General features: G+C 36.7%; 1 protein-coding gene across 2 annotated transcripts in view; it reads right to left on the reverse strand.

The window, feature by feature from the left end:
* The window catches only part of Ahctf1 (AT-hook containing transcription factor 1), a 56,002-nt gene that overhangs the window by 12,343 nt on the left and 19,107 nt on the right, over positions 1 to 24,552 (reverse strand). The window contains exons 14-32 of one of the 2 annotated variants that reach the window (XM_075989291.1): positions 23,628 to 23,717; positions 22,637 to 22,777; positions 21,866 to 21,970; positions 20,888 to 20,981; positions 18,608 to 18,731; positions 18,395 to 18,451; positions 17,804 to 17,950; positions 17,162 to 17,349; positions 14,372 to 14,516; positions 14,160 to 14,291; positions 12,920 to 13,070; positions 12,405 to 12,555; positions 11,758 to 11,865; positions 10,276 to 10,468; positions 9,256 to 9,459; positions 8,273 to 8,690; positions 6,631 to 6,730; positions 4,068 to 4,162; positions 1,362 to 1,552 (exon numbers count right to left, since the gene is read on the reverse strand). In XM_075989291.1, coding sequence (XP_075845406.1) covers positions 1,362 to 1,552; positions 4,068 to 4,162; positions 6,631 to 6,730; positions 8,273 to 8,690; positions 9,256 to 9,459; positions 10,276 to 10,468; positions 11,758 to 11,865; positions 12,405 to 12,555; positions 12,920 to 13,070; positions 14,160 to 14,291; positions 14,372 to 14,516; positions 17,162 to 17,349; positions 17,804 to 17,950; positions 18,395 to 18,451; positions 18,608 to 18,731; positions 20,888 to 20,981; positions 21,866 to 21,970; positions 22,637 to 22,777; positions 23,628 to 23,717 — 2,834 coding nt within the window. The remainder of the gene's footprint in view (positions 1 to 1,361; positions 1,553 to 4,067; positions 4,163 to 6,630; positions 6,731 to 8,272; positions 8,691 to 9,255; positions 9,460 to 10,275; positions 10,469 to 11,757; positions 11,866 to 12,404; positions 12,556 to 12,919; positions 13,071 to 14,159; positions 14,292 to 14,371; positions 14,517 to 17,161; positions 17,350 to 17,803; positions 17,951 to 18,394; positions 18,452 to 18,607; positions 18,732 to 20,887; positions 20,982 to 21,865; positions 21,971 to 22,636; positions 22,778 to 23,627; positions 23,718 to 24,552) is intronic. The other variant, XM_075989290.1, reaches the window with a different exon arrangement.

Here is a 24,552-nt window from a genome sequence, read left to right on the forward strand (position 1 = left end):
GAAACTAGTTAATGAACTATAAAATACATTTTAACCTAAAGCATACAGGATTTTAATGATGATCTCATTCTTTGTGTGTCCATTTTACAATACAAACTATACTTATGGCATATGCTAATGGGTTTACTTCATGAAATATTCACTTAAGAAATGAAAACTCAGTCAAAATAACTACACAGAAAAAATATTGATTACGGTTGGAATTAAATTAGAAATTTCACATTTCTTTAGTTAAAAAGATAGTACTAATAAAATTTTGAAAATCACTATGCTAACAATTCTAAGAAAATTAAAGACTTAGACTCTTAATCCAAAACAAAAAACAAAAAAACTTAATCAGAGAAAAGGAAATAACCCCATACAATAATTCCCAAATTACCTAACTATCCACACTTTTCTAAACAGCATGATCCCCGTAAGGTTGAAGAACGATTCACCTACATAAGCTCCCTTGGGCTAGACTCAATCTTCTTCCCTTTGCTGGGGTTGCACAAACCATGAAATTCCTAAGGCTGTCAAGTTCAGTAACTCTCCTGCAAGGGTTTGGTGGAAGAAGGAATGGTCCTTGCATTTACCTTTTGGTAAGGGAAGGGGAGAAAAAGGAGGAGGTAGAAAGTAACAGAGAGATCTCCTGACCAAGAAGGAAGACATTATCACCCACCTAGACAAAGACATTTTCCCACTTCCCCATAGTGAGCTGATAGGCTGGACACAACCTAGAAGTGAGGAGTTCCGTTACACTACACCCACATTTGTTAGCCTCTGAGCTGAAGAAATAGGAAATTTAGTGTCATTTATTTCAGGGAGAGAAAACTTATAAAGATAAATGTGGATGGATTTATAAATAATGCCCCCAAATTCCACACAATTAGATTTCTATAAGCAGAATGATTAGAAGAGTTGGCCTTTAATTTTAAATTCATTTACTGAAAGTTCCCTTGATAATGAAAGGGATTTGGTAAGATTTTATGAAAGCAGGAAGTCCTATCAAGCAGTAAAGAAACTTAGTGTCTTTCTCCCACAGAAATGCAGGAGATCCTGTTTGACTATATTCATTTACCACACACGGACTCTAAATGTCAATAATCACTATGTTCACTAATAGCTAAAAAAACTTCCATTTAAAGCAAATAAGAAAAAAAAAATTTGCTAAATTGTGTCTTAAAATAATCATTTGTTTTTTCATAAAAATCAATCTCTTAGAAATTATGCTATTTTATATTCCAGAAAGTATTTATATATTTATTTTTTGAGCAGATCTTTATGCTATTGTCAAATGAATACACTAAGTTTAAGTGATTATCTTTTTAAAGCCCAAATAAATAAAAACTTATAAAGCATTAAAAAATTAATATTTTTACATGAATTTCTTGAGTATCAGGAGGACTGACAGAAACTTGAGGGTTTTCTTCTGGTAAGCCAACATGTACATCAGCTTCTTCTATTGCATCATCTTCTTTTAGGTTTAACGCTAGTTTCTGATCAGAGGTAACAGGGCACTTGGAGGCAGCGGGCCCAGAGCTTCCACCATCTTCAACCATATTGGCAACAGCTGGAAAAAACAAACAAAAAAGTAACTTCTTACATTCCAAAACCAAAACCTTGATTCATATAATTCGAAAGCAACAGATTACCTAAACTTGAGAGTATCTGAATATGGTGTCAGAAGGTTTGTGACATCTTCAGGAAGACACATCTGTGGGTCCCCATTTTCTTGGACAGTATCAAGTTGAAACAATATGTACACACTCCCCACAAAGGCAAACACAGAAGATAAACTTCACACTTGAAAACCACACTGGCCTTCCTGAATTGGAACCCAATCCTTGCAAACGTTTACTATGATGAAAACTACTCTAAGGGACTCAGATGTCTAGAAAACCAGTCATCCTCACTGAGTCAGCAGAATTCTACAAGAGATCTGCAACCTGGACTTAATGGATGGTGTCTTCTTTTGGGAGAAAGCACTCTGGTAAGCACAGACGTCTTCTCTGGCACTTCATAAGTTTATGGACCACGTAAGAGGAAATCCCTTTCATTTTTCTTTTAATCTAAGTTTTCTATGAGGCTTGGAATCTGTGACCAATACAAAACACAATAACCTCAAGGGGGAAAACGGTGTATATTTAGCCTAATTAATAAATACCCCTATACTTTTTAACACAGTGGCATTTGTATCCCTAGAATGTAATTATTAGTGCAACAAGAGATGATTCATACCCATCTTTGGCACCATAACTCACCTCCCCCTCTCAATACAAGAAGCACACCAACCATTATGGGGGGAAAAAAGCCCAATAAAATACCAGAAGTCTGTGTGTGGTCTTTGACCCTCTAAGCTATGTCTACCCAAAAGAAATATGACACCAACTAAAAAATAATGAAACAATAACAAAACTATCATGATCAAGTGTTTAGCAAAAGCTAGTTAAACTTATCATAGAACATCCTCATTCAATAACAGGGTACAATATTAAAGGACAGGCTAATATATGCATTACTACTATGGAAAAAGTATTAAATATTCTAAAAGATTTTCGTTGAATAAAACGTACTGATGATGTAATGATGTAATAATAGCAGGTAGCATGCACTAGTTTTTTAATGAGTGACAAACATCACTCTAACATTTCACATGAAAATAATATTCATCAGACAAAACACACCCAGGAATAGCCCAGTCAGTACAGACCTGACTTAAGAACCTGAAGCAGTCTCAGCTAGATCTGCCAGTTCTGCAGTTACATTGCTATCTTCTCTTTCCACACACGGGGAAAAACAACAAAGTTCAGGAAGAGGACAACTTAAATTGGTAACAGAGCCTAAAGAATCTGGCTTTTACTTTACATGTTGGGAATTTCCACTAAATTATTTTACAATAAACATGTATCACATTCCACATTCTTTTTGTTGTTTGCTTTAGAGACAGGGTCTCTCTATGAAATAGTCCTGGCTGTATTGGAGTTACCATGCTATAATATTTTGTTTGTATTCTGACAAATAAAGCTTACCTGGAGATCAGAGAAGCAGCAGCAGCAGCAGCCACTAGACTTCTTACCTCTCAGAAATCTCAGACCAAATGGGGACAAGCCCTGTCTCTACGAATCCTCAGACTGAATGGACGAGATCCTGTCTCTCTATGCCTTATATTCCTGCCTTTATCTCCCTAGTGCTGGGATCAAAGGAATGCACAACCACTGCCCAGCTAACTCCTAATCTTCCTGCTTCCTCCTCCCAAGTGCTGTGATTTTAAAGGTGTGTGCCACCACTTCCTGGTTAATTAGTGAAAGCTCTGCCCTCCAAACAACCTTTGTTTGTCAGAACCAAACAAAATACCATAAAATCCAGAATGGTCCAGGATTTATAAAGTACTAGGATTAAAGGCATGAGACGCTATGCCTAATACATTTCATATTCTTAATCTTGGGACAAAATTCTCAAGCTTGCCCCATATATTACTCATACTATGATAGGTCAGGAGGGGTATGAGCTCTAGACCTGGACAACCCCATCAAAGCACAGTGTTAGGAAGATTAAATGAGCTGATAAATGTGAAATGTGTCTGGGAGTAGATATTCCATGTCTGCTTCCCTTGATCTGACTGGAACCCCCAGAGTAAAAATACCATGCTCTTATTTGTTTAAAACAAACTATATTAAAAATTTTAAGTACTTAATATATTTATTGATTTCCTGAATACACTGCTATAAACTGGTGATTTATTTTGCTATTCCTTCCTGTTCCAAAGGAAAGTATAAAACTATGTGCAAAAAATTCACTGAGATTCTTATCTTATTATTATGGTTTTTCGAGCAGGGTTTCTCTGTTTAACAATCCTGGCTGTCCTGGAACTTGCTCTGTAGACCAAGCTGTCCTTGAACTCACAGAGATCAGCAGGCCTCTGCCTCCTGAGTGCTAGGATTAGCTCAGCTGAGATTCCTAAGAGTCTCTTGATATTAGAATGTTTTACTCCAGGGAAGCTGGCCAGAGGAGAAGAATTGGGAAAAGAAAAACCTAGTACTATTAAGTACTGAAGTCTTGATTCAAAACACTAAAATGATACATACATTCACTGTGGTCTGTCCTGACTGTGGAGGTTCGGCTTTCCACAGACACCATCCCATCCAAAACTGCTGTCTTGAATCTTGAGGTGGGAGTTTTCCTTGAGAGACAGAAATGCACACTTGAGTGTGTGAGACCCACATGTCCCACCCTCTTTCTTTCTACTTGCTACTTTGTTACAAAAACCAAAACCCAGAAGCCACTATCAAGCACAGCTAAGGTTTTATAAAATTTACAGAGAATTACTATTGTACTTGTTTTTCTTATTTCTTTCCTTTTAATTTTGAAGTAAAAGTATGGTCTTAAAAGTACAAATAAAATGATTTCTAAGTGTCAGTACATAAATTAATTTCAGGCATTTAAAAATAACCAGTCACTATATTTTTCAAATAAACCTATCAGGTGTACAGGATTTCCTACACCTTGGTTGGTTCAGCATCAGCTAACTGGAACTATTAAGATAAATGACTCAGAACGGATAGCAAATACAATTAAGTTGTAAAATATCCTGGCAGTGATTGATCTATTACTGGCTTTTCTCTAAGTCCCAACTAAAACATGGTGAGTCTTTTTGTTTGTCTTTGTTTTTTTGAGACAGGGTTTCTCTGTGGCTTTGGAGCCTGTCCTGGAACTAGCTCTTGTAGACCAGGCTGGCCTCGAACTCACAGAGATCCGCCTGTCTATGCCTCCCGAGTGCTGGGATTAAAGGCGTGCGCCACCACTGCCCGGCTGCATGCTGAGTTTTAAAGAGAGGACAAACACTATATTCCCAAGAAAGCAGTTTCTGATGTACACAAACATCTGTAGATGTTTGAGATTATCTTGATAACAATATTTATAGCAATGATCGTTAATACACAATAAATCCCCAAAACCTTCCCGATAAGTTTACTTAAAAGAAACTAGCTTGCCAAAATATTAAAATTCATCTAGATTCTCATTGAAAATAACTTTTCTTGATATGATCATCTGTGTTTTGATTTTTCTACTGCCCATTAAATCTACTGAAATAAGTAACATTAACTTTTATTATAATGAAAATAACAAAATAAGTAATTAAAAAAACCAAGAAAATATTTTATTTTTCCTACTTTTTTTTTAAAATTTAAGTCCTGGAAGATTTTAGTTCTTGAATTTTTATTCTCAGCAGAAAATACATGGCTCAGTTTGATAGAGGTGACACTCCAAGCTTTGTAGATGGCTTGTATTGTCATATCCATTGCTTACTCAAAGTAATGAACTATTCTTGTATCTTATAAAAAAAAATCATACTTTATGCGGCCTAGTTTTATTAACTTTATCTTATTTTTTTCTGAATTAAAGCTGTCACTTTTATATGCTCTACAACAGTGCTACCCCAAGTGTTGAACTGAAACAAAAGTGATGAATGGCTGACTTTCAATAATGAAAGCAGTGGGCTGGTATATATTTTAATGTAACTTTACAATTGACTATAATCTAAAAGTTACAACTAATTTGATTGACTGGGTTTCCCCCCGCCCCACTACTGGAGACAGGTTCCATGTAGTAACCCAGACTGACCTGGAACTCCTCCCTAGCCTCTCAAGTGCTGATGCATGTCATCTTCAACACCTTGACTTTGCTTGCACTGGAAGCGTATTTTCAAAGTACCATCAGAAACACACGTTTTGTTTCGTTTTTTGACACAGGCATGTATGTACGTAGCTTTAGCTGCCATGGAATTCACTATGCAGACCAGTCTGGCCTTTAACTCACAGAGATTTGCCTGCGTCTGACAGTCAGTGCTGAGATTAAAAGGCATATGCTACCATGTCTAACCCATTTTTGGGTCTTCTATCACACTCAAATAGGAATAAAACCGTGGGAGGTGTGAGGACATAGACTGGAAGAGGCAGGGTATAGACCAACTGTCTATTATGGGTTTTTTTTGTTGTTATTTTTTGCTGTTTTGATTTTCATGACAGGGCTAGAGAGATTGTTCAGTGGTCAAGAGCACTGCCTGTTCTTCCAAAGGTCTGAAGTTCAATTCCCAGCAACCACATGGTGGCTTACAACCATCCATAATGAGATCTGGTGCCCTCTTGAGGAAAAGACCTGCTCAGTTGTTCTCATCTACTTAGACCATGAAACTCAATATGGACAAATTCCATAGAACCACCATACTGGCTGTTTCTGCATACATGCATGTTTCAGCATTGCCAGGGCATAAATTTTCTTTTTTTCATTCATTCATTTTTGTCTGTATCTCTGCTGGCCTCTGCCTCCCAAGGGCTGGGATTAAATGGACCAACTATCTAAATAAATCACCATCACCTTCATTATGTTCCCATTTGGGATGTGTGTACACACAGGTGTACAGCTGCATGCACATAAGGCCAACTTCAGATGTCTATGATTTTCATCTTTTTTTTGTTTTTTTGAGAAGGGTTTCTCTGTGTATAGTCCTGGAGTTCAATGACTGCGCTAGTATGGTGGTCCAGTAAGGCTCTAGGCTCCTTTTTTTTTTCTTTTAGTTTCCAGACAAGGTTTCTTTGTTTCTCTGAAATTTATTATCTCACCCCCCCTCATCTGTTTCCATTAACTTACCCTTCACAGACTGATGCCACACACACAGAGGCTTCAACTCTTTGAACAGGGCTTAAATGACTGAATTCTGAAAGTGCCTCCACTGCAACTTCTTCGGTGCCTGGAAATCATACAGATGAGGTCATGTGAAATATCTTACCACCATCGCTTTAAAGAAACTGCTGATCCTATTTCTTTTGTTCTAATTTGTTTTAATTCCTTGGCATCAGATTGCTAGCATTTTCTTCTAATTCTTTGAGCCTTGCTCAAGGGCCCCCTCTTAACTTTCCACTTCTCATTTGTGGTTTAACAGGTGATCTCCCACTAAATTAACTCAATCCTCAATATCCAAAGGGATAATTGAGAAAAATCTGAAGCATAAAGCTACATGCTTAGCTCAGGTCACAAACCATATTTAGATGCTGGGCTAAGATTCAAACTTAACCTATTACAGTCTAGGCTTTATGTTATATGCTATCCCTTCACAAAGATTTCTACTCGAGACTGCTTACTATTGTAGAAATAATGAAGATACTGCTATGAGTATTCTTATATAAGGGCGATCATTTAAATATTTTGGTAGAATAAAGCACATTAAAAAAGAAAGCAGCATGAAATTCTACACATTTTCTATTTATGAGTCAAATCCTAAGACTTAGAACAACTAATGGCTATGTTTGCTAAAGACACCACAATCTAAATAGACACAAATCACCTGTTACAAAATCTTCATTCTGCCTTGGCTAAAAACATTAAATAGAATCTATTTATGACATAGACTTTTTTTTCTTAAGGAGGTAAAGTTTCATATATCTCAAGCTAGTTTCAAATACTGTGTAGCCAAGGGGGATTTGGAACTTGGCTTTCCTGCTCTACCTCTTTGCTGAGGACTGAATCCAGAGCTTTGATGTATGCTTGGCCCCACATCCCAAAAAAATATTAACCAAGTTGCATTAAGTTGTCTGTCAATAGGCCTACTGCGTTCTACTCAATGTACAGGCAAGTACTCTATCTAGTGCACTCACTACTGACAGTCAGCAGCCAACACTTACTGTGTGTGTATGTGGGGGGCAGGGGTAGGGAGGGAGGTGATTTTCTACTAGAGCACATACTTTAGGGGCTCAAAAAAAAAAACCAAAACAAAAAACAAAACACAAAACGTTAAACGAACGACAATTCCCATCAGTGAAAAATAACAAAATTTTCAATAGATAAATGAGTATTAAGACAATAGATTCATGGGCCTGAAGACATTTATGACCTCCATGTGCTTATTTCAGAGGAGAGGGCAGAGAGCAGAATCAAATTCCTGGTTTCTAGCAAACAGGCTGCTAGGACAGTCTAAAATTACAGTTGGTATTATTACTTCTCATAGTTACTAAAAACCTTCAAGGCAGACTACAGCATGTCAAGTCCCTTCCTTAAACACTACTATTGCTGCTTGCCAACTGTCATGGCTAAATAAAAAGGTAGCACATACAAGTTCTCTTGCCATCAAATGTCTTATCTACTTAAGAACACAAGGCATTTTTCCAAGCTGAAATAAAATTTACTTTGTCTAGGACATAGTACACTGTGAGAAAAAAATTGTTTAGCATTGATGCTTTCTCCTCAAAGAAAATACTCTATTATGAAATTTTGAGTATGTACAAAGAGTTCCTACCCATTTGTTTCTCCACAGCTGAAGGAGTACCTTCTGACTTAAACAAATCTTTATCATTCTCCTTCTCAATTTGTAGAGTCGAGTTAGTAATTAGTTCAGTAGAAGCACTGGCTGGCTTGGGGGACACAAAAACACCATCTTCTAAGTCTTCTGGTGATGGTGCATCATGATATTCTAAGGAAGTCTGGTCTGATCTGGTTGAAGCAATGCTGTCGTCCTTGCTCACATCCAGTTTCTCCAGACTCTGAGAGTGGGTGTCCAATGTCCCCGTAACCACTTTCTGATGGCCTTTTGCAGGGATATCCAGAGGAAAATATGGATTTTTATCACTAGTCTTCATCCATTCAGTTTCTGCAGGGAGTCCACATTTATGGAAAGATGTACTAACAAATGCTTTTGCATTATGGTCATCTGTAGCCTGGAATTATGAGAAAAAAGTTAAAGCAGCAGAGTCTCTAGTTATCCATTCCAATCACATCCACCCACCTTTTCCATACTTCATATTTTTTGGAACTTTTTAAATTACAATTCATATGTTTCAAATTAAAATATTTTTAGTTGTTTAACTAAAATTAAACTGCTGTTAACATTTCTCTAATCAGTAATTTATCACCGATTAAAACAAAATATAATGTATAGGACAACGAAAAACTATAAACTTCTATTAATAACAACTAAAGTGGACTCCACAGACACTCTTTCTATATATAAACCAATTAGGTAAGAAAAGCAACAAGATATTGAGTGAAAACCAAACCACCAGTAGGCATACTTCTGTCACCAAATATGTGGCTTCTCAGGCCTTTTACTTTAATAGCATAATAGCAAAACACACACACACACATCCCTATTATATTTTACTTGTAGAGGATATGATTGGCTTAGTTCATGTTCTGAAGGGTTTTTTTTTGGGGGGGGGCAATTTTTAGTTTCAAGACTACCCACAAGATTGCATACAAAACCTGTGATGTTAATAAACTTACTCTATCAGTCCAGTGTGCGCTCATGCCTTCTTCCATGAAAGAAATCCTGGTTTCTTTCAGTCTGAAAGGTGGGGTGAGAGATCTCCCAGGTGACACAGAGGGAGATGCTAAAGGTGTTGTTCGAAGACCAGACCTAAGGATGGATGGAGGAGTGAACTCGGCAAATCCAGAAGAAGTAGCTGACAGAGCCAAAGATTTAGCTTTCTATGGCAAAGAACAAAGAGAATCCAATTATTAGTGTTAGTAAGTAACTTCCTCAAGGGCAGCCAGTAATTTCAAAGCATATACATTTTTATCTTCATAAAACAAGTAGAAAATTTTATTTCAGATTGATGGAAAAATACAAAATTCAGTTAGAACTTTATGTTAAGTTTGGGAGATAAAATTATTTTTACACTCTTTCTAAAGGTCCTGACACTTTCCTCTTTAACTAATAAAAAATGATGAGATACCGGTAATATGCAAAAATACTTGGAAAGTGAAAAATGTTTAAGCCCATTACTACCAACCATCACAAGTTTGGATTTCTTCTCCTCTTAGTAATTTATCAAGGATGGTGGGAAAAAAGTCTTTTAAAGATCACCTATAACAGTAGTTTAAAGTAAAACAAGTAAAAACAAGCCTAAAACTAAAGTATTTGGAAGAAAAAAAATATAAACATGTCAATTATCAGCAATAAAGGATACATATGATCACTCAAAAACCTGAAAGCACTTTATAAAGGTTATTTTAAGGTAATCATATACTGATTTACATTATATTATACTCTATATAGTACTCTGAAAATATAAGCAAAGCCAAAGTTCTAGGCCAGCCACGTCTAGAGAGCTAGTTCAAGCACAGCCAGGGATACACAGAGAAACACCGCCTCAAAATAAATAAATAATAAGTAATAAAATGAGAGAAAAAAAGATAAAAGTAAAGCCTTTGACTTCCCATAGTTATGCCACAAACAGCTTAATTTCTCAACGCTACAAGAAAAATGCTAATGTCCCAGGGCGATAGACAGGTAATACTAACCTTAACTACAGGAGGAGTTTGAAGTAATAGCAATTCTGCAGGCCTGGAGGTACTCTGATGGGGCCTTTTTAGTTGTGAACTTAATGGCAATGAACTGGATAGCAAACACAAAGGAGATCTTGTGGGACTTTGCTGAATAAACTCCAAACAGTGAGAAGGCTGGGGGATAGGATGAACAACCAAATCCAGTAATCTAAAATTAAAACAGAAAAAACTTCTTTATTAAGTTCAAAACAATTACTGATATTTGAGTGCTCACTACTAAAACACTGTAATATGTAAATAATTTTAGGCAAGTATAGTAATGTAATAGAAAAGTCAGTATTAGTTTAAAAAGTCTGAAGTTCTTTCCAAAGCAAAGGAAATTAGGAATTGTAAACAGCAATTTAAAGACTTCAGTTTCCCATCTTCCCTTTACATGTAATCTCAACCTCCAGGTAGTATCTTCAGGTTATAATATCTGGTGGACCACTTGTACAGATGGTTCTTCTTGCTGTTTTAGTGACTAGTGTGTATGTGTATATAGCTAAGGATGCCCTTTAACACCTGATCCTGTTGCCTTTGCCTCCCAAGTGCAAAGATTATAGCATATACCATCACCCCAGCTTATGGTTAAAACGTTTCATGATAAAACCAGCATCATCGCCATGTAGCAGTGGTGCATGCCTTTAATCCCAGGTGGATCTTTGTGAATTTAAAGCCAACCTAGTCAACTGATCAAGTTATAGAACAGCCAGGGCTACATGGAGAAACCTGTCTAGAAAACACACACATATACACCAAAACAAACAAAAACAGCATAATTTACTTCCTCCAAAATGCAAGGGTGACCTCAGCCAAACATTTGGTTCAACTTCTCATTATTAGAGGGGGCACCAAACTTTTACTTAGTGGGGGAAATATTGGGAGAAACCATTCCCACCATCCCCAGATCACTAAAATTATACTTTATTTAGGTAAGATGAAAGTATTACTGCAACTAAGCAACACAAGATATTTCAGCGAAGCCCAGGAGAAATTTTCACTAAGTCAACCAAGATTTTGTAACTAATTATAGAAACAACGTTCTTTTAAAGATCAACAAAACAAAATTAAGTTTGATAGATTGTTTTCCTAAAGGTTTTAATATGGTTTGCTTATTTTCACTAAGCCACAAGAGGTAAGTAAACAGAAATGTTAAATATACTAATAGCTATTTATAACGTATTAAAATAACTAACTCTTGCCAAATAACAGAAAGCATTTACATTTTTATTTGAAAATAGCACCTTTTTTTTCTTTTTTTTGTGACAGGATTTCTCTTTAGCTTTGGAACCTATCCTGGAACTAGTTCTTGTAGACCAGGCTGGCCTTGAACTCGCAGAGATTTGTCTGTCTCTGCCTCCAGAGCGCTGGGATTAAAGGCATGCGCCACCACTGCCCAGCAAAATAGCACCTTTAAAAAACTTACAGTTTTTTCGATACAATCCAAGAAATTCTCACCTAGATATTCTCTGGGATGATTTTGAAATTGGTGTTCCAACAAATGCCTCAGGAAGCTCTGGACGTGGGAAAGGACGTACTACAGGAGACGGTTGTTCTGTTTTAGGACTACAGAGAAGTAAAAATTCAAGTTATGTATCATATGAATTAAGGCAAAAATGCTATGAGATTAGATGGAAGAGGGAAGAAAAGGCTTCTGTTTTTAACTGTACATCTCTGCACTGTTTACAAATAACAATAGTCACCTGACAACATGAAATGGGGCTAGAAAGAAGGCTGAGCAGGTAAATTTGTCCTAGTGACTGACTTCAATCTCCAGAACCCACATGGTGGAGAGAACTCACAAAAAATGCAAACTTAATGACAAAACAATGCGTTAACAAAGTAGCTAACTTAAAGAAGTTTCATTTTTTATATTCTATAATAAACTCGGTAAGGATGAGGGCGCCTTGCTGACGAACACTGCTGCTCTCTAAGAGAGTACAGAAGGACTTGCCTGGCACCAAGCTTGGTTCATGGGACCAATATGGTGGAAGGAAAAGAACCCTCTTGTAAACAGTTCTCTGACCCCCACACAGGCTCTGTAGCTGCATGCCTTATCCCTCCACACACATAAAGTAAAATGGAAAGGTAATTAAAAACAATACCTATTGTAAAGTGAAATGCCATTTCTAGGCTCATGACTTGCCCACACCTCTCCAATTTTAGACAACACATTATTGATGAAAGTAGATCTTGTTAACACTGTTCCAGTTACAGCTTTCTTTGGAAATGCTGACAATGGTTTGGGCCTAGGAACTGAAAAATAAAGAAAACAGGAGTCAGTTGCATCTGACTCAGCTGCATCTCTCTCTAACAAGCTTTTTATAAAATGAAAAAAGTTAACATGAATGTACAACACAAAGAAATGACGGTGGTGACTCCAGGAAGGGAATCATTCCGTATCTTTTCTATTTTTAAATTTATTTATCAAAATTTTCCACCTCCTCCCCTCCTCTCATTTCCCTCCCTCTCCCTGCTCCCTCTTCAGTCCTAAGAGAAGTCAGGGTACTCTGCTCTGTGGGAAGTCCAAGGCCCTCCCCCCTCCATTCAGGTCTAAAAAGGTGTGCATCCAAACAGACTAGGCTCCCAAAAAGGTAGTACATCTGCAATGAAATCTTACCTTCGTGAAAAACTGACGATGTTGACAGATGGTAAGGCTTAGCTCGCTCAATGGCTAATTTTCTCTGGACTCTGGGTAGGATTTTCCCATACTGGTCTAATATAGAATTTCGAGCCACTGATCTCTCCCGCAAACGTGGATCATGATCACTCTATTGAATACATTATAATTAACAAAAATTTAATCTTCATAATGTTAGCTGTAACTATATCACTTAAATTTTAATTATGAGTGTCTCATAGCTACATCTTTCAGCTCAGACTTCATATACTTCCTTAAAATTGTGTACACATCTATACATTCAAATATCAGTACCAAGCCTTGATCCTTCACAACAAATATAAACAATGTAACATGAAATACGCTCCTTTACATGTACCTTCATGTGTGGGGAGTAGAGGAACCCCTGAGTGTGTTAAGTTCTGAGTGAGTGTGCATTGTTGACATTGCCACAGGCGCATGGGAAGACAAGAACACCCCCACCACACACACAGAGGCAAAGGCTTCCTCTGGTTCGTGTGTGAATGTTAATGGTGTATACAGAGAACACAGCTTTCTTCCTCTGGATGTTTATGGTCTAAAGACTGCTTCTACCAAGTTTAAATAAACCTCTCTCCTTGATTCAAGCTGTACACTATAAACCCTACCTCCTCCTTATTTATCTGTACATAATAAGCAAGCCTACTTGTTCAGCTATATGCAATAACCCCATCCCCCTGTTTAACTGCATATAATAAGCAAGCTGAGCTTCCAGGGTGCAGTGGTTTCTCCCTTAAAAATCCCAATCTGCCTGACTCCTGCTTTTCTTGTCGTTAGGTATATTTCATTATTCTTCATTCTCCCAATGCTCCAGTAAGGTCCATCTCTGGAGCCATGCCGGATATGGCATCCAGGTAGACAAACTCTCAGATATTGTCATTTTATAGATCAAGAACCAGAACAAGCTACGAGTTAGTCTGACTTCTGAGTGTTTTCTGTATTATACAACTCCTACTCTCTAGGAGTCTTTCTTTCATTTTCTCTAAGTGAGGGGGTCTCTATCAGAACACTGTGGCACATGCAGAATTCTGTAAATAGTAATACCCAGGTCCCAGTGATAACCGTAACAATGAGGATTCTCCGACTTCAAGCCAATGTAAAGCAAATGGCCATTAAACTATAAGTTCTTGTAAAATAAGCAAAAAAAAGGCTTCAGCTTTCCTCATTCTCATTTCACACAATGAGACAACTTTAATCATACCATGAGAGTATTCTTCAGAGTCTGGTTTAGTTTCAAGGCAGAAATATAATTAGCACGCTGTAAATGGTGAACTAGAAGGAATTCTTGATTCTGAACACTGGTGCTGGATTGTAAAAATTTCACTAAACATTCCTAGGAAGAACAAAAGAGATTTGAAAACTATCAATTTACCCTAAATTTCTTTAAGTCTTTACTGATTGGTGATTAATTACCTGCTCAGTGTCTGTAAGCGGTAGCTTTAGTAAATCCTCCATTAAGCCCATCTCCTGACAAACTTCATAAGCATGCTTTAGTAGTTCCTCTATATTCACTCTGTTTGAATTCTGTCGCAGTAAGTTCCAGGCCTCAACCATGCATCTGAAATCGGTAACAAAGATTCAAAGAGCTATATAACACATAGAAAAGTCACCTGCTTGTAGCATTTCAAAGATAATATGCATGTGCAATTATAAAATACTTGAAATTTTTATTTAATACTTGTACACAATGAGTCTTGCTAATGTCAAAAAGACAACTGGGCACCCTTCCCCCACAACATGGAGTTTTACTATGTAGCCCTAGCTTTCCTGAAATTCACTATGTAGAACAAGGTGGCCTTGAACTCACAGAGATATGCCTGCCTCTGCATTCCCAGTTACAACTGAGCACCTCAATTTTAGGCAGTTTTCCAATATTTAAGTGTTATGTAGTAAAAAATAAAGCTGACAAGGTGGCAAAATCTTAAGGCGGACTGGAAAGAACTGAAGGTTTACCTGTCATCACAGAGAAGTCAGGGTACTCAGCATGAACAGAACACAGGAACAATTGTGAAGACCTGAGTAAGTGATTTTCGCTGATCTATACCAAGATCTAATCGGAAAACTTGGATCAACTTCAAACCATCAAGTGGAAGACCTGAAATGCTCTTCTGTGAGCAGTAACACCATATAACGAGGAAGTGTTTCTTACACAGTCTCCTAAACATCAGCCTGGGATTGTGTATACTCTGGGGTAAAAAAAATCTTGTGTTTGTGGTAATTTAAATAAGAATGTCTCTCATAGGCCCAGGCATTAACATTTTGGTCACCAGTTAGTGGCATTTGTTGGGGGAGGTCTAGGAGGTGCAGCCTGGCTGAAGGAAGGAGGCTTAATATTTAAAAGACTTGAGCTGCCATTCTCAGCTTATGATAAAGGATAAGAACTCTTAGCATTACTCTCCAGACACCATATACCTTCCTGCCATGATGACTTTCTGAATGTAAGCCCCCCAAACCATTCTTCTATGAGTTGCCTTAGTCACAGTGTTTTATCAGTCACAGAAAAGGAACTTAACATGGATCCCACTATCAATCACTACAGCCATTTGCTAATGAATTACAACTCTGCCAACAGCTGTAATGACACTATGTACCTAACCCTCAGAATATTCCAAGGTGGGCATTAACCTCATGAAACACTTGCAGGATAAACTACAGTTTAGAAGGTGGTTAGTTTAACTTCCCAAATGCTGAAATGACAAATGTACAAGAGAAAAGTGGTAGTTTTAGAGTTAAAATCTATTCAAGTACAAAGATTATCCTCTTAAAATCTTTGCCCTGGTTAAGTGGCTGTTGTAATGACATTTTCCTCTTACTGCATGAGTATTTGTGCATACGAGATGTGTGAATGTGGGAGTATGTTGTGGAGGTCAAAACAACTTGGTGCAGTCACTTCTCTTCTTCTGCCTTTGTGAGGGTTCCAGGGATCAAATTCATGTTTATCAGGCTTGCGCAACAGACATTTTTGCGGGCTTGAGATACCTGGTTGGTCCAGTAGGACTTTAAGGATTCAGCATAACTAATAAGCAGTAGCATTAATACAGTTAAAAAGAGGATTACCTCATTTGTATTGCATAGTCTCGGCAAAGGGGTCATTGTTCTTATGTTTGAAATACTGATTATTTTTAGCTATCGGCTATTTTTAACAATGATTATGCAATCACTGAGCTTTGAATGCTAGAAAAATTACTATGTGGCCCAACCTAACTGTTATGGTTATATATAAGTTCAGAGACTTAGTGATTAAACACTTGGATTAGACACACAAGTAGATGGGAAAAATTAAGTAACTATGTGATTACCACAGGACACGCCCTGGACTTTTATTGAATAACTCACTGTAAAGCAATGTGCTTTGCTTGGTGGTTATGTCTTCTTCCTCAGATCACGCTTAGGAATGGTTTCTTGCTCAATGAAATAAGGAAATCCCTTCCCATTTTCACTTAGTGAAGCTGCAGCTACTTTTCCTGAAAGTATTTTTTACTTTCAAAAAAAAAACCACAACCAATCACCTTCACTGACATAACATTCAAGTCACTCTACTCTGGGTTTATGAGGCCAGCAATGAAGGTGGTGGTAAGGGAGGGAAGGGGGCCTTGCCGGGGACTGAATCCCAGAGTATTCAGTCTGGAGCAGGAAAGGAAGACATCCAATGTTGACCACTGTAAGAAGTGCATGGCTTCAACATGCACATACAGATGCTATGTACAAAATATGTAAATATGTATAACACACAAGTATGAAAATAAATAAGAATAAAAGCTCTCTGGGGAGGGGAGGAATAATTTGCTCATATCTGAATCTGGTTTAAGCAGTAAGATATGAAACTTGCTCTTTTCCTGAGTCCACACCTAACACACTGTTCATGCAGGAGACTATAAATGTCATCAATGAGCAGCAGAGGGGTCGGTGTTAGTTTTAGCCAAGCACTCTCCTTTACGTAAAGTCATTTGTTATTTATCACATTCTATGTGAAAGGCACCGTGGATTTGCCTTATAAGAATTTTAGGTAATGTGACCAATGTAAAATTATGTATTTTTGTTTTTTTGAGGCAAGGTCTCACGTATCTAGGGCTGGGCTAGAATCCATAATTCAGATATATGCCACCTCACCTAGTTCTATTTTTTTTACTAGCTATTCCATTTATTAACCAGTTCCATTGATTAAAATGTGATCAAGAGCTTCTGTTTTTAAGATGTACTTACCTATTAAAAAGCAGAACAGTGAGGTGAAGGATGATATCACTGCTATTGGACACTGTGGGCTTCATTGTCTGAAGATACCGGAGAGCCTGTTTGTGCTCTCCCCGACTCATAAAGGCTTCAATTATCTTTGAATGCTGCCACGACACAGGTTTTGCAGTAACTGGGTGGAACAAAAGGTCTAAACCATTCTGCAAAATGATGAAGTGATTGTATTTAGACAAAGTAGTTGGCCCTTAAAAAGGGCAAGTAGTATTAAAATTCACTGAAATTAAAATTAAGTTTAATGTAGTTAAAAGGAGCTAAGCTATGGTAGAATTCAAAGAACAAAAGTGTCATACCTTTGAGATCTCGTATATAAAATTCTTTTTACACCAATTTCATGCCCCATTAACAAATTTTGTCTTCTTTGGCTCATGCCAAAACCCAAACACAAGTCAGTGCAGCACCATTCCCAACCATCCCTTTTTAATAGCAAGTAACCTGAGATTATTAACTGGTATTCTTGCTGCTTGGGTGAGAGCACTAGTTAAAAAGCTATCACTTCTAAAAATAGACAACACCACCTTATGTCAAGATAATCTAGTTTTATATCTTTCCTGTGTACTAACTTACAAAGGGTTATATTCCAAGTGAAATACTTACCTCGTAGTCATTGTGATCTAACAGCCAAAATCCTTGAACTAACTTAACTTGGCCCCAAGAAATAGCAAAGGCAGTTGGAAAAGATTCAATGGGAGTATCCGTTTTGTTTGGAAAGGAATACATAATATCGAGTAGCAAATAAATAGTCTTTTAAAAAGGGATTAAGGACAACAAGCAGAAAGAAAAAAAACATACATGTATACCTAGAATAGGGAAGAGATGTAGAATTAAGAGGCTTTAAAAACTTATGTTTACAAGGCCATTAGGAATATCCAACTATGGCTTTAGTTCATTACAGACAGGCAAAGGGAGTAGCATGCCAACCTCCTTTATCCTGTATTTTAGTGCTACAACAAAGGAATGAATGAGCCAGGCAATGGCAGTTCTGCCTTTAATTCCAACACTCAGGGAGGCAGAGGCAGGAGGCTATCTGTGAGTTTGAAGCCAGGCTGGTACACAAAGTGAGTTCTAGGAGAGCCAGAGGTGGGGGACAGACATTTCATGAGACTGGGTTAGCTACTTGAGAGTCCTGCTACTGGAATTTTGTGATTTTGATGATATATAAATACTTATTAAAAGTTTAAAGGATACAATAGCATGTTTGCTTGTTTCAGTAATGTTGTCTAATAAATATATGTCAAGTAGTGCCTATAAAAGAAAAAGATAAAAATGTCAGTGCATTTTATAGACTTTTCTTCATGTCCCACTTTCTCTAGCCTGTCAGGCATGAAAAATTAATTCAGTTATGAACTCTTCCTCCCTCCACTCAGACTCTTTAAATGATTCCATATTACTGTAACCTACATGGATGCTAGCAGGAGGATATTTTCCTGTGCCTCCTTCATCCCGTTTCCACAACTTCTCAACTTGATCTCCTAGCTGAGAAACTAATCCATCAATCATCAAGCAATCATGGTTCCACTTCCCTCTGCAATATGGGAAACATTAAAGATGATCTGCATTAATGTTTACTTTTGATATGAAAACAGTCAGCATCAAATGCTCAAAAACTATACAATTATCAGAAGATAGGTGAGAAGCAGACTTCACTCAGTATCATGAGACTGCAGAAATAAAGTATTATTTGTCAGAAAAATCCCTAAGTTGTGTCAAGTTCAGTCATTACAAAGCCAGCCAGTGAAGACTAAATACTAGGAAAGAATGGGGTCTAGCCAGCAAAATGGATGAGACTCTTGTATTTTCCACCATTCTGAATTAATTACTAGCAGACCCAGGTGATAAAAATATTTCTGTTCCGACAGAGAGCTGAATCCTGCTTTATTCATTCAAAAGCATATTACTGAGTACTTTCAATGTGATAAACAGATACCCCCCTGCCTATTTCGTCACCTATAAATAGCAGCAGCAGTTTTTATTTACTGAAACCATCCTAAGAGTCAGACATATACTTAGTGCCCTACACATTTAATTCTTACATTGTAGCTTACAAATAAGGCAAATCTTCCAAAGAACATACACTTACAAAATAATGGCTATACAACTTTAAAATATGCCTAATCAGAACCAGGAGTCGTGAACCACATCTGAATTTTTGAGGCAGAGAATCAAGTTTAAGGTTATGCTCAGCTACGATTAAGTCTACATCATAGCTGGGTGGTGGTGGTGCATGCCTTTAATCTACATCATGAATCACTGCCTCAAGATACAAGAGAATAAAGAATATTAAAACCAAAAACACAAACAATTTCCCAAGTTCATGTCCATTATCCTAGAACAGTTACACTAAAGGGATTGATTTCCAAAATTCACAGCAAATTAGAATCATCGCTCATTCCCAGGATAACCTGACCCAAGAAATCTGGAGTCGGTGCTTGTAAAGTCACACCCTAAATGCTACTTGGTCAATCTGAGGAAGACTAATTCCAGAGACAGGATTCAGGTTCTAAATGTTTCTTCTACCATAATTTTGTTTTTAATTTCAAAGCAACTTACTAGGCTATACATTTTTTTTTTTTACTTTTAAGAAAACTACAAAAAATAAGAAAAGGAAAACAAGATTTAAGTTTTGAAAATTGTTAAAATAACCAATTTACTATGTGTTTACAGGTTTTCAATGAATTGAAGATTCCAGTCTTTTTTCCAAATAAGAAATCCAGGGGGTAGAAGAATGATTCTACAAAGGCCTGTGAGAAATCACTCATGAATATAATTTTATTTAGAAAATAATGATAGTATGCTTTAGTGTAGGCATTACATTGGTCGTCATTTTTACATTAATCCTACCAATCAACAAGCATGGGAAACTGCTCTAGCTTCTGAATTGTCTTCAATTTCTTAAAAGAAAGTTTTTAGTATACAAGTCTTATATTTGTTTGATTAAAGCATCCCAAGATACTTTATACAAAGGAAGGTAACTGATCTGTGTATTAGCTTTGTCTCTTGCTATGCCGTTGAAATTGTTTATTTATTAGCTGTATGGTTTACTTGTTGGAATTTTTAGGGTTATTCTGCATACTATCATAACACGTGCAATACCCCACATCTTAAGAATACATACTTAGGTGGGGGGGGGGCAGAAAGAAAATATTTCATGAGACTGGGTTAGATATTTTAGAGTCCTACTACTGGAATTTTATGATTTTTGGTAATATACAAATATTTATATATTACCAGCAGTAGATGGCTAACATGAAACAAGCTCCATAATGCTTTTTCTGGGCATTTTCTTCTTGCCCTAATGTCTTTTGTCTCTATATTATAGTTTCCAATTGTGTGTTTTTAGAGGGTTTCTGTGATTGACAATGTGCGTTTCTTGTGATTTTTCTTTGGCTCTTTAAAATTTTTGGCTTATCTGTTCTGTCAGTTTTGCTTTTATCTTATTTGTTTTTGTTTTAGATGTCTGTTTGCTTTCTAATGAGAGAGAGAAAACAGATTTGGATTTAGGAGGATGGGAGGATCTGGAAAAGTTGCAGGAAGGGGAGTAACAATCAGAATATATTGCATGAAAAACTTTTCAATAAAAGTACAGACATTAAGTTAAAGCAAACAATCTAAACTAGTAATGTCAATTATGACAATATTAGACCAAAAAGTTCAACTAGTCATTTTACAGTCTGAGTGTACCTGGGCAAGCGTTCACACTTCTGCCGACGACTGGTATAGTAGTTCTGAATAATAGAGTAATTGTAGCGTAGCCTTGACAGCTGCAGAGCATCATCTGGAGGTTTTATTAAAGTTGGGGAAAAAGTTAGTAAGATTGCCAAATATCTCAAAATTTAGGTTATACCAATCTATTTTACTGTAATTGCAAAATAAATTTTTAGTCTTACTAAAACTTATTTACTTATTATTTTTTGAGACAGAGTTCCTGCATAACCCTGGCTGTCCTAAAACTTGCTCTGTAGGATCAAGCTGACCTTGAACTCAGAGATCTGCCTGCCTCTGTCTCCCGAGTGTTAGGATTAAAAGCATGCGCTACCATCCCCACTAATGTTGCTAAAATTTAATCAATTCAAGAACACAATCTTTTTCTTAATTATACGTATGTATAAAGTTACAGAGAAACCCTGTCTCAAAAAACAAACAAAACAAAACCATATTAATGCCAGCATGGGGAATACCCTTTTTTGGGGGGGGGCGGGGGGGTTTGAGTCAAGGTTTCTCTGTAGTTTTGGAGCCTATGCTGTAACTAGATCTTGTAGACCAGGCTGGCCTCGAACTTTTAATCACAGTACTCAAAAGGCAGAGGCAGGTGGATCTCTGAGAGTTCAAGGCCAGCCTAGTCAACTCATTAGCCTAGTCTACGTGAGTTTCAGGCCACATAGGGATAAACAGTGAGAGTTTTAAAACTGAACAAAATAGTAACAAAAGCACTAAACAAGCAAATTAGGTTATAAAAATCATAGTCCCATGGGTCTAAGTTATAGGTAGTGATATTTTAGAAGCCACGTTTTCTCAAATTTGCTGTTATTTTATATGACAATTAAATGAACATACACAGAGCTATGAAGAGCAGAAAACATAATATGAAGGCTCAGAGCAGAACAATAACCTTATGGAGTAAGGATGCTTCAGTCAATATTAATGTATTAAATACTTTACCTAAGCCTTCAGGTAAAAGTCCAGAATGAGAAAACCACAGAACCATTTGAGCATATTGACAGATAAGCTGGGTAACCATATGCTTATTGCTCAAGTCCACCAGTCCTGTAATAAAGAATTAACATTGGTTGTTTAACTTTCATTTTATTGACCACAAATAACAAATCAATCAACAGCGTGAATACATTTGTGTGTGTGTGTGTGTGTGTGTATATAAATTTAGTTTGCATTTACTATACATTAACCCAACGTGAGGTTAAGCAAATCTCTAAAATGTTAAGATTACTAAAATAGGCATTTTATGCAAACTACAATTAGCTGTTTCCTACAAAACGCAATTAAAATAGACTGAAAATAGATTGTTCAAATTAGGCCTATAAATAAAATTATACTTTTTCTTTTTTCAAATGGCAAAATAAAGCAAAAACAAAACAAAAAGTCATTTTTTTTTCAATTAAAAAAAGACATGTTAATCTCGAATTTTAAATTCTACTGGTTGTAAATTCTAAGGTCAGCAAAATGGCTGACACCTGCCGAAAAAGTCAGGAGACCTAAGTTCAAACCCTAGAACACCCATTTGAGTAGAACCAAGGCACAGGTGTCATGATACCTGCACAATATGCCATATGTGCATGCAAATTCATACACCACACAGAAAAATTCCATCTGGGAGAAATAATTTCCTCTTTACAAAATGTCTCACAAAGTAAAAAAGAACTTTAACTGAATTAAGTAAATGTAATAAGACACTCATTTGTATAAAGCACACACCTCTTTCAGTGATGCCCTGGGCCTCCATTGCAAAACAGCTCAAGACTGTATTAAGGTTGCTAAGAAGTAAATGGCACTGCTGGATAGACTGTATAGTTTGTGGATCGATGAACTGACATGAACCATCAAATAATGGTGCACCTTCCAAGGATAAAATACAAAATTAGATCAACGTACATTTTCTTCAAGTTCCATTAAAGAATGATAGGCTTTAAAAATATAGGCTAGAATTAGAAAATATCAAGAGATTTGGAGAAAGTGCTTTCAATATAAAACCAGAGCCAAAGTAAAATTATTATAAACTTTATATTGGTCTACAGCTTATCCTCCTAACTACTATGTGCTGTAAGATAAGACTTTACTTTAATAAACCATTTAATCCCATCAATATTTAACATGTGATTCACCTAAACAACTATTTTAGTTTTTAAGTCCCTTGAGTCAAATTCTAATTTTCTTCTAAAAATTTTGTAACACTGTATCTGCATCTGAATTATCTTAAGAGGTTAAAAAACAAACAATAATAAAAAAAAGCCACGAGGTCTCCATTAACCAGCACCAATTTTTAAAATTCAGCAACAGCTGAGTTACATACAGGCAGGTGCGGAGGCACACAACTGCAATTCCAGCACATAGCTATGATGATATGGTAATGTAGCTGATTAATAATGTGTTGCCAGTGAAAAGATTTTGTTAAACTTGTTTCAACCACTTTAATTAAATGCTTTCCTTCCAGGACTGTAAATCTTAATAGTTTACATCCCCAAAGTAGTAAAACTATTACTGAGCTAGATGTAGTAGCTCATGCCTGTAATTCAAGCACTTGGAGGCTAGGGGGCTTGATGAGTTCAAGGCAAGCATGAACTATAGTGAGGCTCCTACAGCCCACGTTACTGAAACCTATGTCCTAACAAATGTCCTAACTGTAAATAAAACATTAATCAAGATTAGCTTTTAATTATTAAAATTTGCCCTCCAGACTTATACTTACAAAGTCTGTCAAATTCTTCTTTTGTGAGAACCACCTTATTCCACGTCCATTGAAGAACAAATCGAAGATTAGCAGCAGAATTTGGTTGTTCTTATTGTATAAAAGAAAAAGAAAAGAATGATTACAAACTCCAAAATGAAAATTAGTTCTTTGTAGGAGGAACCAGACAGGAAGCACCTTAACAAAGCTAATGAATTTAACAATTTGTACCAAATGTATCTTAGTATACTTTATCGTATGAACTATGCTGCATAAGGCACAAAACCTAATGAGGTTGAGAAGGGGTAGGAGGTGGTTATGAGGAAGACCAATAAGCAATCCAAAAAACAAAACGAAACAAGTGGTGGCGCACACCTTTAATCCCAGTACTTGATGGCAGAGACAGGCGGATCTCTATGAGTCTGAGGCCACCCTGGTCTACACAACAAGTTTGAGCTCTAGCTACAAGAAAAACCCTGTCTGGAAAAACCAAAACCAACCAACCAAACAACAAAAAAGAAACAAACAAAAAACCCGCCGAGGCCTATAGTTTTTTAAATTTGATTTTAGAAATTTCACCAGAGTAAGGAATATTAAGAGTCAAAACATGCTAGGCATAGAGGCCCATGCCTTTAATTCTAGCACTCAGGAGGCTTAAATATTCAAATCTGAGTTTGAGGTTAGCTTGGTCTACAGAGGAGTGTTTCAGGACAGCCAGGACTACTCAGAGGAACCATATCTAGAAAAACAAACAAACAAAATCCCTCAAACAACTCAAAAACACAAAAGATGCTCTATTTCTCCAAACCCCTCTAGCTATAAAACATTCTGGTATATAACAGAACTGGAAAGTTCTCAATTAGTGTTAACCTTCGTTTTTAAATCACAAAGATTTTATAAATGAGCACCTTATTTTCAGATAAAACTGAAATGAGTTAAGAAACAA

Source organism: Microtus pennsylvanicus, chromosome 10 (genome assembly GCF_037038515.1).
Source record: "Microtus pennsylvanicus isolate mMicPen1 chromosome 10, mMicPen1.hap1, whole genome shotgun sequence".
In the NCBI taxonomy this organism is placed as follows: Eukaryota; Metazoa; Chordata; class Mammalia; order Rodentia; family Cricetidae; genus Microtus; species Microtus pennsylvanicus.